Source organism: Athene cunicularia, assembly GCF_003259725.1.
Source record: "Athene cunicularia isolate RWA chromosome 5 unlocalized genomic scaffold, athCun1 chr5_part1, whole genome shotgun sequence".
Lineage (NCBI taxonomy): Eukaryota > Metazoa > Chordata > Aves > Strigiformes > Strigidae > Athene > Athene cunicularia.
Genome location: NW_020799101.1, coordinates 39670898 through 39685008, shown reverse-complemented (window position 1 = coordinate 39685008; position 14111 = coordinate 39670898). Strand labels below are relative to the sequence as shown.

General features: G+C 39.7%; 1 protein-coding gene across 3 annotated transcripts; it reads left to right on the top strand.

The window, feature by feature from the left end:
- Positions 1-323: 323 nt before the first annotated feature.
- LOC113480325 (photoreceptor outer segment membrane glycoprotein 2) lies at positions 324-13812 on the top strand. Of its 3 annotated transcripts, none has more exons than XM_026849047.1 (4): positions 324-528; positions 5224-5892; positions 10666-10912; positions 11948-13812. In XM_026849047.1, exons 2-4 carry the CDS (start codon positions 5312-5314, stop codon positions 12212-12214), a joined length of 1095 nt encoding a protein of 364 aa, XP_026704848.1. In that variant the 5' UTR covers positions 324-528; positions 5224-5311; the 3' UTR covers positions 12215-13812. The 3 variants fall into 3 exon arrangements, with proteins under 3 accessions (XP_026704848.1, XP_026704849.1, XP_026704850.1); XM_026849048.1 differs by having other exon boundaries at positions 353-556; positions 11948-12214; XM_026849049.1 differs by having other exon boundaries at positions 356-464; positions 11948-12214.
- Positions 13813-14111: the final 299 nt, after the last annotated feature.

Below are 14111 nucleotides of genomic sequence, written 5' to 3'. Positions count from 1 at the left end.
ATGTAAATGAGGATTGCCTAAGACAAATCTGTTTCTGACAAATCCCTTTCCACAGAAGCACAAAGTTGTATTGTTCTCATTCTTCTCTCTCTTGGCCCCATATTTATTGTCAGGTAAAAATTCAGAACTAATGAAGACATTAGCAGGTACTGAAGAACAGTTTCTGTTAGTTACTAGCCCAAACCTCAGGGGGGTAAAAAGGTAAAAGAAGTTACTACAAATCCATTTTGTTGGTGAGATCTCAGTTCACACTCAGTTAATTGGCCTGTTTTGCAGGATTTAACTTGGTGGCATAAGAACCTTGTAATAAATCTCTTAGCTACGATTAGAGATGAGAGATTAACACAGGCGGGAGAGCTGAAGTCTTTTTCTCCATCTCCATTGGTGAGTCAGTGTAAAGATAGAAGAGCTATGCAGACATCAGGAAATCAGTACTTCAGTCTTCCTTGGGATACCTGATCCAGGTATCTTCTCTCCTGTATTCAGCAAGTTACCAGTTTTGAGATCCTGTTCAGTCCTCTGAAGCAGGTTAGTGGTTTCTTTTATGATGTCACAGGTAAGAATGTGTGTTTAGCTAAAATGGCAGATTTTAATGAAATGGGTAAGATAAGATGTGGTTTGCTTGTGACAAAACTTCAAGTCAAATTTCTTTGGACAGTTTGCATCTAATAAGTAAATGTTATAAATAAATAAATAGCTGTGCTATGTCTTGTTCTATGTATTTAGAGGAATTTGATAGCAAAAGAACAGGTAGGTGGCATCTTGGAAGCAAAAAGCTACCATATGCTGATAGAAGCTCTGTTTGAAGTGAGACAAGGAAAGCTTGAGACCAGTATCAATAATATGGGAGAGATTTCCACATTTATTGGGCTGTTTCTGTTGAAATAAATATTTTTCCCTTTATCCCTTTATTATTATTCCCTTTTAAGAATAAAATCCAGCTTGCTCTCCCAGAGCTGGGGAAAAAATGTCCGTGTGTATAGCTTCATAATGCTGGAGTGGCTCATGTATGGTTAAGGTGTGTTTCTGAGAACTGACAGAGGTGTTACTACTGCTAGGAGCATCTGTGGTTTTACAGTAGCCCACTGCCAAATATCACTTGCAGAAGATACATACTGCAGAGCAAGACAATGACACTTTTAGCTCATAATTGTGCTTCAGTTCTTTTAGCTGGAAGAACTTTCTCCATGGCGCTCAAAAAATGCTACTACATGGCAGTATGGATGTTGCAGTACATCATGTTAATAAATACATTCAATATTTCATTGAACAGTTGGGGAAAAAACAATGTTATGGTGTATTTACAAAATTCATTACGATGGGAAGAGAGTCTTCTCATTATCTAAAATAAATTCAGTAAACTGTTAGCATAGGAAAAACTCGTCTCAAGAGAAATGTCCATGTAGAAGGTGGGAACACAGGAACAGAGTAGGTAAGTTGTTCTGTCCCAGACTCAATGCACTCAGTTTCAGAAGAAGCACCGTTGTCCCAAAGATGCTTTGAGCAATCCCAGGTGTATCAGTGGCAGCCAGAGTCACTTGACAAGTGGTCACTGCAGTACAACAACCAGTCATTCCCCCCTTTCCTCTGGCAGTGTGGCTCATACAAAATAGAAGATCTTATACTGCTGGAGGACTGTGGTGTGGGTACCTCTGTGAGATGAGCGTGAATATTCCATGAAATCTGACCTTATAACAATACCAAAATTGCACCAAGGAGGCTGGAAATACCATATGAGAATTACCGGAGGCAAGGACTTACGAGAAGTGTTGCTTTTGCACATAAATATTTAATTTTTTAAAATTTAGGCATCTGAAAAAGGGGGAGGGAGCTAGATCAGAATAGCTACACGAGATTGAAAGTATCCCTGCTTATGGAATTCAGCTTCAAATTTCTTTATGGCTAGAATATGACAGAAGGTCTCAAATTTACATCTTCCAAAATCAGCAATGTCTCTTGAGTAGATGGATTTTAAGTAAGGGTAGAACTGTTTACAGCTTTTGTTTAAAGGGTAGAGCAAAAGATGTTTGGCAGGTAGGGTGTTCTCAGTGACACTGTAACTATGTGTGTGCCTAACAATTCGGAGGCATTTTGCAAGTACATACATGCGTTTCATAGAAATGAACAGTGAGTGATGTACTTAAATATGCTGGCTCTTGAACGTGAACTGCATATCAGCAGCTAGGAAATTTCACAACAGATTCTCTCTCTTGTGAGCTCTGAGACCTGAGTATCAGGGTCAAATAAACCTATTTGCAGCAGCCATTTAGAGCTATTTAAGTTCAAGTCATGAACTGCTTAACTGGTGAAGCAATCAAAGATACTGTCTCCGGGTTTAGCAGACAGGCTGTCGGCTGAATTCATATGAAGGCTTAATTCTGTGCCATCAGAAGATGATCCTTTTAAATGAGGTCTGAAGGATACCCTAGAAGAATGGTGTGAAGAAAGTGGTGTCATTTTATAAATGATTGTTCTCTGGACTTGTTTGTACAGAGGCGTATATCGGTAATCAGTATTTCACCATGATAATCAATATGATTATCACAACATGATCACAATCAATATTCAACCATAGCCGATAATCAGCCTTAACAATCATTAAAATTAGGACCCTGTTTTTAAAGTCAGAGAGCTGCTGGACTCAACACCTTTAGAAATAAGACCAGTTAGGAAAAATACTGTGCGTTTTGCACACTATTTTATGTATTGTACAAGAGATAAAGAAACATGAATAGTTTTGAGAGGAATTACTGTCTTCTGTAAATGAAAATAAATGCAACGTGAATTAATTAGATCTCACAGGCATTAAAATGTTTTAATACTCAAATGCATGAAGATATCTTACCATATCCTCATATGAATGGAACCCCCTATTCCTCACCTGTACAAACAGAATTGATTCTTTCCAACATATACAGATGAAGACTCTGGGATACCATTATGTTTTTAAACCATGCAACAATCTGCTTACCCAATGCTATGCTTCACTGCAGCTGTGGATCCTTTAGTGGATAGGTGTAGCCCTACTTCTGTACAGCCGGTCTGCAAGTAGTTTTCATGCTGTTTTAGCTGATACCAGTTTTATTCAGATGAAGTTAAGTAGTAAGAGTCCACTAGCTTAAAAATATTATACAAGAATAATGCTGCTTATGCTTCTCTATTTCCCCAAATTTATAGGGCTATGTTTTACTGTTTATAAATGCCACTGTATTAGTGGAATTAGATGACTGTATAATCATATAAATACATAGTTGTACAGTATAAAGTCACTTTAATGAAAATTACTGAATTTGTACAAGACCATGCTGAGAGCAGACTTTCTGGTGAGGAAAGAAAGAAACAACTCCCTATATCTTGCACGTGTGGAGGAAAGGCAGCCACAAAGTATTGGAAGCACTGAAGGAGGATGAAGGTTCATGGTTTGATCCTGAAGTACTGCGGCATAGTTCTACATCCACATCATAAACACCAAAAACACATTGTCTCCAGCTCCAACAGCTTTTAGAGCTTGGATGTTATTAGCTGCTTTCTGCCTGTGATATAACCGGAGAGGTGCAAAGGAGAAGTTATTAGTAGTGTTGCAGAGATGCAAGGTTAAAAGTGCTGGGGAGGATGGGATCTTTTCTTAGATCCACTAATAGCTGGGGAAAAGAAGACAGACCTTGAAACACAGAAGTCCTCCTTCAGCTGTGAAATATCACATTTGAAACTCAGGGCAGGGAAGAGTCTCTCTGAATATATTCTATGCCCATCATTGTGACCTTCAAAGAGAAATGTAAGCGTTTGTAGATCACACAGGGAAGTTATTAAAGGACTGTTAATAATGTAAGAACAGGTGTATAAAAAACAAGCTCATAAAATATACAAGATATAAATTATTAGACACATGAGTATTTTCCTGACATTTTTCAAATGGTTCCCCTTCACAAAAATATTGTGCTGTCCCTTGGGCTGCAGAGCCTTCTTCACATGGGAGAATGGAAGCAGTTCCAATGGGCAATGAATAAGTCAAAGTTATTGCAGAAAGTGCAAACCAGGAATGAAGTTCAGGATTGACTGGGATATGGAGGACTCGGAAAGAAAACCAGTCTACAGGTGGCAGGAGGATTGGAATAAGGTGTAATTGTTACAGTTCTCAGGACAAAGGGAAAGAGCAAGGAACTTTAGGTGCAGGAACAGAGGTTAGGCTTAGTGATGATTCCCTAAGGATTAAATAGGCCTCACTTAATACATCATGGTATTCCCAAAACTGGTTTTTAATAAGAACTTTCAGAAAGAAAGGAAGGGCAGTCAGGTAGAGAAAGAAATAGAGCATTTTAAACTGCTGGGGTTTTTTTAAGGCGTGAAGATGTTCTGCTTTTTTGTGTAGGGTGATATGATACTTCACAAAAATGATAGTGCTTTTGTGCCAGATCAAGTGGAAATATGTGGTGGAGGATGGTTTGTTCACCAGTAATATATTCAGGTCATAGCACTTGAAAGTTAATAAAATTTTGATGTTATTTTCTAGAAAACTGACAGTCATTGATAGTTTAACTATTTGTTGAACGTTTTGTGTCTGTGGATAACCACAGTCAGTTCCCCCTGCAGTTTTTGCCAACGTGATCATATCTTAGTATAAGCGTAGGAATAAAACTGCTTTTTGCTAGCAAAATCATATTTTACTGCACATAATTAATGAAATTACTAAAGACACCCATAGCATACTGTTTCTGGTGCTATTTTCATGGGGCTTTTCCATATGGAAAAAAAGGCTTACGTAACTATGCTGTATATATCGGCTTGTTTGTCCCGCTTGGTCAACCTTTGAATGCAAATCTGACCATGACACAATAATCTAAGTATTATAAATTCCTAGAATGATCACGAAATTACAGGCAACAAGAAGGAAAAGGCACCATGAGTCTTCTGGAAGGAAAGACAGCAGATCAGCTCACTTCCAGACATCAGAAAATCTACACAGAAAATTGCTCTTGACAAAAGTCCATAGAAACCCAGAGTTCATTGGGTTTACTGTTTGCTTGGTTTTAATGCTCTAGTCAGTACTTAGAATTAAATTTTTTTTTTTAAGTAATTCACATTGTATGAAATATAAGCAATAAATGTCACTGGGGCACTCCCTTGGCAGGACTCAAATTGCGTGAGGCTGAGTTTTCTGTAGTCTCTATAAATACTTAGTCAAACAGACAGTAATCTCTCTCTCTCTCTCTCTCTCCTCTCCAGATTTCTACTGCATGCCTTGGATACATGCTTCTAATCAGCTTACGAGCTTTCCTTGACCTGTGCTTCTTTTCCTAACACTGATCTGACTATGGCTGTCCTCAAAGTAAAATTCACCAAAACTAAAAGGGACAAATTGGCTCAGATCTTATGGATCCTCAACTGGGTTTCGGTAGTAAGCGGGGTCATTCTCTTCAGTCTTGGCCTCTTTCTGAAAATAGAGATCAAGAAGCGCAATGAAGTGATGGCAAAAGGGGACATTAACTCTGTCCCCAACATGCTGATCTCTGTAGGGGTCATAGCTTGTATCATCAACTTTCTGGGTGGCAAAATCTGCTATGACTGCTCAGATGCCAACAAGTTCTCTCGATGGAAACTAGTTATGCTCCCCTACATCGTATGTACCTTCTGTTTTACCTTCTGCATCCTGGTGGGTGCTCTCTTGTGCTATACCATGAGGAACGAGCTGGAAGAGTCTCTCTATCTGGGACTGAGGGATGCTATTAAGTTCTATAAGGACACAGACATACCTGGACGATGTTTCTTAAAGAAAACAGTGGATATGTTACAAATTGGATTCCAGTGCTGTGGAAACAACGGCTTTAGAGACTGGTTTGAAATTCAGTGGATATCTACTCGTTATCTGAATATGGCTTCCGAGGAAGTGCTGGAGTAAGTATTTACTAGTCATAACAAAATATTCTAGGAAAAAAATTAATCGCAGAAGGCAAAGTAGATACTAGTTTTTACTGGACCTTTGTCTCTTAGTCAAAGAACTGTAGAATGACCACATTACTCACAAAAGATGCTAACTACCTGCACATTCAAAAGTTGCCTTTTGCTAAATTTTTAGGGACACTAAGCAAAGCAAAGATGTATCTTTCCTTTTTTAACATGGTGAATTAACTACCTCAAAATTTCAATTATAGTGAGCTGATAAGGGAAAGAAAAAAAGGACTGCACTATCAATACATTGCACAATCAGTCCTAAACACTGACAGACCCTTCTCCTTCAAGGTATTAGACTTTGCAAGCCCAGGTTCAAATCCATATGTTCACATGTGAGAAACTGCCAACACTGTGTACTCTGCATAAAAATGGAGAATAACCCTCAAAATTTTTAGTGGTGGTGATGCTTCACATGATGTAGCAATTGTGAAATTATACGGTCAAAAAGAAGAGTCTGGTAATTCTTACAGACAATAGAAAAGGTAACAATAAACAAATTTTTAAAGTAGACAATCCAATATGTAATAATTTTTCTAAAGCTGAAAAAAAAAAGTCTTCACTGATGAGAGCACAGAAGCTATATATTCCTGGGAAAGACAAACACAAAAAGCTTGACTGGCATTTGTCAAGTGTTCTGTTTTGCTGAACTCAAAAATCAGCGACAACAAAGCCAGAGGATGGGAGGCCAAAGACCTTACATTCACAGAATGTGCAATTTGAAACTGCCGTCATAGCAAAGCGTATATACAGAGCTGCAAATATAGCGGAGGACAGGACCTAGGAGAATCCCGACAAGAAGACATCAACATGCATAAGGCAGTTGGCTGTCGACATAAAGCAAGCTTTAGAACAAGTGTTCTCAAGAGGGAAGTTGGAAAACAACAGTGACACAAACCAGACTGACTCAAGATGTGTTTTCGATCCTGGTTCTACACTGACATGACACCAAAGATGGTCCACAGAACTTAAGAGTAGTATCTATTGTGAGGACAAAAGTAAAATCTACTGCCCCTTATTTCTGTGCAGAACATGCAGAAACAATAATGTTTTACCCAGGGTCTTAGCGAAACTGTTTTCTTCTGTAGGGTCACCTGTGCTCTGCCATTATTTTTTAAATAGACTGTCAATTTTTGCCCCGTGTAGGAAAAATATGGCAGTGAAATGTGTGTGAGGAAGTGCTCACATTGCAGAATTTCTTTTACCCTGCATAAATTGTGTAATTCCATCTTGATTGCTAGAATCCAAGATGGTGCATATAACTAAATTATACTATGATTTCCAAAAATCTGGTAGTGAAACATTTGATAGGAAATTGTTGGAAGCAAAGTCTAACTGGTAATGTTCAGAAAGGATGGAGAAGAAACCAAGTTTGGGTTTTTTTGTTTTATCTTGTACTGTATGTCAGTTAGTACCTGGTAGATTAAGAAACAAAGCAGGTGAGAACAGATGTACTGTCAACTCACATGTAACTTCTGCAAAACTGAACTTTTCACCTTCATAACCCTCTTTCCTCCCCTCTCTTCTGTATCCCCATTGCCAACACCACAATGTGCCAAGAAATGGAGAGAAATAATGGGAACGGTAGGAGGATGAGGCAGGTTACAGAAGTATAATCCTACCATTGCTTTGGTTGGGTACAAATCATCTTTTTACAGCCTGAAAAGCAACTTTTGCTTTACAATGCCATAACAACTTTGAACTGCAAAAATAAATAGCAGTGAGTGTCTCACTCCCTCTGCTCTGTTACCGAGGTCTTCCCTTCTAACAGTACCAAGATACATTATTCTTTAATCTGCCACTATTAAGGGAAACACGATGACATGGGGACATAACCCAAGTCTGGAAACTGCTGTTGTTGATAGTAGAAAGATTCTTCATTATAATGTTGCAGGAAGAAAAAAAAAATACTTGATGCTTGGAATTGACAGAAAAGCTTAAAACCTACATTTTAGATGCTGTACCGTATTTTGGTCATGTCACTGAAATATAGAGGGCATTTTGCTTGCTGTGGTGGGTTGACCCTGCCTGGATGTCAAGTGTCCACCAAAGCCACTTTGTCACTCCCCTCCTCCGCTGGACAGGGGAGAGAAAATATAACAAAAGGCTTGTGGGTCAAGATAAGGACGGGGCGAGATCACTTAGCATTTACTGTCATGGGCAAAACAAAATTGACTTAGAGATGTTAGCTTAATTTATTACCAATCAAATCAGAGTAGGATAACAAGAAATAAACCCAAATCTTACCTTTACTCCTGATTTGTTTACCATCTCCTCCCACCAGCAGCACAGGGGGACGGGGAATGGGGGTTGTGGTCAGTTCATGACCTGTTGTCTCTGCTGCTCCTTCCTCCTCATGGGGAGGACTCCTCACACACTTCCCCTGCTCCAGTGTGGGTCCTTCCCACGCGAGACAGTCCTCCACGAACTGCTCCAGCGTGTGTACCTGAGGTCGCAAGTCCTGCCAGCAAACCTGCTCCAGCCCGGGCTGCTTGGGACCACGGCTCCTACCGGGAGCCTGCTCCAGGGCAGGCTTCCCACGGGGTCACAGCCTCCTCTGGGAGCATCCCCCTGCTCTGGTGCGGGGTCCTCCTCAGCCTGCAGGTGGATATCGGCTCCTCTGTAACCGCCCTGGGTGCAGGGCTCAGCCCCACGCGCTGCGGGGGGATCTCTGCTCCCGCGCCTGCAGCACTCACTGACCTTGGTGGCTGCAGAGTTGTTGCTCTCACATATTCTCGCTCCTCTCTCCGCCTGAAGTTGCTGTTGCACAACAGCTTTTCCCCCTTCTTAAACACGTTATCCCAGAGGCGCTACCACGGCCGCTGACGGGTCTGTCCTGGAGCCGGCCGCGTTGGCTCTGCCGGACACAGGGGAAGCTTCCAGCAGCTTCTGACAGAAGCCACCCCTGTACCCTCCCAGGTCCCAAAACCTCGCTACACAAACCCAATACACTGGCCCATGTGAAAACTTCCCTTTCACAACGTGCTGGCCCTCCTCTCCTCCCTCTGTGAGGTTTCTTTTCTCCTTCCCCATTCGAGCCTTCCATTTGATACCTCTCTGTTTTTTCTCTTCATTGTTTCCCTCCCAGTGCGTTGTTTTGCCAATGCCCATTACACTGCTTGCACACTTAAGTCTGGTTTCAATGGATTATTTGGGTTTTTTTCTCCATCGGATTCATTCTATGGCCGTTACCAGGAATATGATAGTGACAAAGTGATGAGCTAGCCTTTAAAATGGACAGGAATTCATGCCTAAACTGCTCATAGGTGGGAAATGGCAAATGAACTTCCTGACTTACTTGGAAATGAGAAAGATATTTTAGACAGAATGGTAAATGAAACAAAACATACCACCACTCCCGAAAATAAAAAATTGAGGTTGTTTTTATCAGGCCCACAGCAATAAAATGAAGGCAATTATTCTGCCATTCCAGCACAGCCACAAATACTGAGCTACCTAGCAGCTTATATTTCTTATGAAGGACACATTTAGTCCCAAAATGCCTGAAGAACACTGGACTGCAGAGTTTCTGCTCCTTCTGTTCACCTGATGAGCTCCTTGTGACATCTTTTTTCCCCTTTAATTTAGCTTATCTGTAGTGGAACAAGAAAATATTATTTATAAATGTTAATAAATAAGTTTTGGAAAATATTAAAAAATGTCCTATTAGCAAATGGTGAAAGCTGGATATCTAAGAAGTTGTCTCATGTATTCTGGCTTTCTAACAAATGCTAAAGGGCATGGGCTTCATTAAAACTGGCCATGCTTCTCACTTGGGGGGCTGTCTCAGGAAATAATACTTGTACAATGAGAATGAAAATAGATACTTGCTTAGAGGCTACTTCCCCAAAGTGTGAAAGCATCTCTCAACATCTTACATAATATCCAGTTTCTGGAAAATCTATTTCTCTGAAGAGCCCACTTAGAAACAGAAGTCTTCACAAGGATGCACTAGCTCAAGAGAAGGTAATACAAAGAAAATGGATGTCAAGAATTCATTTAACTCTTCCAGAAATTTGATTAATGTGAGACTGTGTTCTCTTTCCATCCTATGACTTTTTTTCTCCCTCCTATTTCTTTTTCTTCTTTTCCCAATTGTTTTTCTCCTGATCCTATAAGGGAGGGAAGGGAATAATTTTTAGCAATAAATACAAACAGTTTCAAAAGTTATAAAAAGTAACTTATGAATTAATCTTAAAACATGTGCCAAACCAGCCATTGCACACGGGTACAATGAGGAAATGCCAGAAGACAATATCCAGTGGTTCTCGTGGTGTGCAAAGTTGTATTAGGTTCTCTCTTAAGGAATGCTTGTGTTGAAAATCAATGCAGAAGTAATGAATCATGGGATTTCTAGGGCCATAACTTCCATTAGAGTTCCACTGAGATACTCAAGACAATATCTGGACTTATTGTCAGTGCAGATACCTAAAAAGGCAACATCCCCATAAACAATAAATCCACATCTTGCACGCACAGTGCTAAGAACCACGTGAGATACTGTGCTGATACCACACTTAAGAAATGCAGCAAACGAAAAATTTAGTTTTCCTGCAGTAAGCAACTTTTCCGGTAGGAAATACATTCCCATTTTCCTTTTGTTACATTGCAGAGGCCTACATCACAGCAGACTTGAGTTGCATCCTTCTATAAAAACCACAGGCACTGTCTGCTGCTGCTACCAGATCTGTAATGCCCAAACTTTCTGTCCTGTTGCAGCCGTCTAAAGAGCAACGTCGATGGGAAGTTCTTGGTGGATGGAGTACCCTTCAGCTGCTGCAACCCAGGCTCCCCACGGCCCTGCATCCAGTACCAGCTGACAAACAACAGTGCTCACTACACCTATGATTTTCTGACAGAGGAGCTCAATATCTGGATGAGGGGGTGCAGAGAGGCCCTGCTGGAGTACTACACAGCTATTATGAGATCCATTGGTATTACAGCATTGCTTATTTGGTTGTTCGAGGTAAGTCTCATAAAAATGGTCTGTGTCAGATTAACTGGAGTCTTCCTGCTCTCTAGGACGGGAAACAACCAGAGTGTAACACACTCAAAGTGCCTTGGTATGTAGTGTAAAGTCCACAAGCACTTCAAGAATGTAGCTGGACTTCCTTTAGTACTGAAAACTTTTTCAAAGGCCCCAGAGCAGAAGCAAACCTCACTGAAGATGAGAACTATTAGAAATGATGTATATAGTTCTGTATATTTACAGACTTCTTCAGTAGACTGTGGCATATTCCCTTCCCTGAAGCCTTTATGGGATCAGATACGAGATGACACATAGTGGCACAACCACAAGGAAATTAGGTGAGAAGGTGGTGCCAGAAACAACAGGCCTTTGGCAGCTCATGAAGCAGCTGTGAAGTAGCTCTCCGTGCTCCCTTACCTATCAACAAGCGGGGCAGGTTGATTGCAATTCCAACAGAACTGTGAAAGTGCAGCTTTTTCCTAAATTTATGCTTGAGCCTCTACTATAGGCCATCCGTCTTAATTTTAATGCATTGGCATGTAGGACACATATGGCTTACATAGGGATGATTAAACTCCTTGGATAAAAAAAAAAAACAAACAACAAACCAACCAAACAATTTAATCAAGGCCAGTGCAAAAAAATAAAACAAAACCATAAAAATTAGTAGACTACAAGTTTGGGGTTTTTTTTTCCCAGTGACCAATGGTTCCATTAATTGATCATCCATTCTACATCAGTTAGTTGTAGTCTCCGAGGCTGCAGTGATCCCAAGTGCATCTAGGTATTTACGTGCTGACAACATGCAAGTGGGAATGCTACCTGAAGAATGGAGGGAGAATCAATCAATCTCTCCCTGGTATTTTTCTTTCTAAATCTAATTAATTGGGAGAGAGATTAGATATATTGCTGAGATAAAGAATTTGTCTGCCTTAGTCAATATTAATTATTAGGCCTGTAAATAAGTCAGAAAGCTGACTTAATGGTAGGATTAAGGTTGTCATTTAAACTCTGTTTAACTGTTTCTTGCAGCTCTCTGTACTCATCGGTGTCCGGTACCTACAAACAGCAATGAAGAATGTCCTTCTGCTAGGAGATCTGGAGGGTGAATCAGAAGGTTGGTTACTAGAAAACAGCTTTGTGGAAACTGCCAAATACAACATCAGCATCATTAAAAACCTTGGCAAAGCCAACCAGATCTCCACTGTCTCAGGCATAAAAGACCCCAACATTGATGTTCGAAACACAAACTGTGGCAAAACCAATGATACAACAAAATCTATCCCAGCAGCTAGCTAGGCAAGTCTCCAAAGAAACGACATCACAAGTGTAGCTTTGACATATTACAGTCTTACAGTTAACAGATTTATCAATGGGGGGGGAAAAAAGGGTAGGAAAACTAGTAAGACAACTGAACATACCATGGACTAGAGGCAGCACCAAAACCATACTTTTTTGATACTTCTTCTTTGGCTGGATGTATTTTTACTCATTCTTGTGAAATCCCTGATTTTCAACACTGCACAAAAACTTTTGGAATTTTCCCCATTTACTCTCCCTTGCTTGCATACTTCTGTCATGTTCTGAATACATCAGAATAATCATTATGCACAAGGAAATATTCCAGATAGATCCGTCTACCGTGTACCAACAAAGTTTGTCATTACTGGCATTACATCTATAGAAATCCCATCAGAAGGGAAATCCCAAAAGAAATTATTACACTGGATAAAATGGTTCTTTAAAAAAAAAAGACAAAAACTATGAAATGAAAACTCTGTTAGTCCAAGTTAGGATAGAGAGAACTTATACATATATTGCAGCCCTTCTGAAAGAACCTAGGTGAAATTGAGTTGAAGGCAATGAAAGTTGGCATCACGTATTTCACTGTTCTTGAGGGTTTTTTCCAAAATAGTCTGAAGTACCTCTTCATTTTTCTCCTTCCATAGTTTAGAGAAAGCCAGCTGCCATACTGCTGGAAAGAGTTCTCTGCTCAAGAATATAACCGACAGCTCATGCCAGGACATTTAAAATTCCAAGTAGCATGCGATAGCACAAGTTTAAGACCAAGCAGATATTTCTCATAAAACAAATACTGATGATTCTAGATGTTTAAAAGCTCCTAATTTCAAAAGTACTTACATAGATCCAGGGGCTGGAAGATAAGGGATTATTTGGAACCAGCGAAGGCAAAGGTAGACTGAGAGAACTCCCGTCACGTTCCTAGTACAGCGCTCCGGAACGATGTCAATGCATGGAGTGAAAGCCTGCTACACCCGAGACACTTGTAGTTACCTACGACCGTAATTCATCATTAATAGTAAGCAGGAAAAACATACCAATAGAGGATGAAAAACCAAATGAAATATTTTACTTCTTACTGTTCCGAATAAGACATTGTTTGAATATAACTTTGGACAGCTTGTGCATTCTTTGTGTATAATCAAGTAAAAGAAGTTATATAATTGGGATATTCAAAGCAGATCTATTCTTGCTTTTGAAATTGTGCAAAAGTAACAGTGAAGATTCCTTTACCTGCCTAAACAGCGTTGTTTTCTGTAACACTAGAATAAGCAAGAATATATTGTAAATAAAGTGTGTGATGTAATAATTTGTACTGTAATTCAAGCTGGCTATATACATGATCATAATTTCAAATGCAATTGCTTCACTGCTTAAAATTTTAGGCCTATTCTTAAGTATGTTAAAAAGAAAAATGGACAGATGGGGTTTGCCTGTAGCAGATGTTTTGCGAAAGGCAAGTAAAAGGCAAGACCATTAGAAAACAGTTCTTTCCTCTCAACTTCCAGGAAAGAGCAGTTTGGGACTTGATATGACAAAGAAGGTATTTGTGTCACTGTACTTAATAAATCTCAGAGGATATTTTTATCTATGAATTTGCATAGTATTTTTCTTTAAACTCATTCATGTTTATGATATCAAAAACACAAGTTTCAATTTCTCACAATTTAGTTCTGCATTGTTTGAAAAACTGCTCCTCTTCACTTGTTTACTCTCCGACAACTTAATCAGGTATCCCCTAATTCTTGCTGTAAGATGTAGCTGATTCCTTATTTATTCCCTTCCATGTCATTCCTGATTTTACAATCCTTTATTATCATCTCTCTTGCTCCTATCTTTCCAAGTTGAAGAAGTTGCTATTTAACCCTTTCTTCTATAGAAGTTATTTCACACC

What these genes read in the sequence shown, in the direction of transcription:
- LOC113480325 (XM_026849047.1), top strand. Translation starts at nt 5,312, where the DNA reads ATGGCTGTCCTCAAAGTAAAATTCACCAAAACTAAAAGGGACAAATTG. An exon ending in GCTTCCGAGGAAGTGCTGGA is followed by an intron (nt 5,893 to 10,665) that starts GTAAGTATTTAC and finishes GTCCTGTTGCAG; the next exon opens with CCGTCTAAAGAGCAACGTCG. An exon ending in TGCTTATTTGGTTGTTCGAG is followed by an intron (nt 10,913 to 11,947) that starts GTAAGTCTCATA and finishes TGTTTCTTGCAG; the next exon opens with CTCTCTGTACTCATCGGTGT.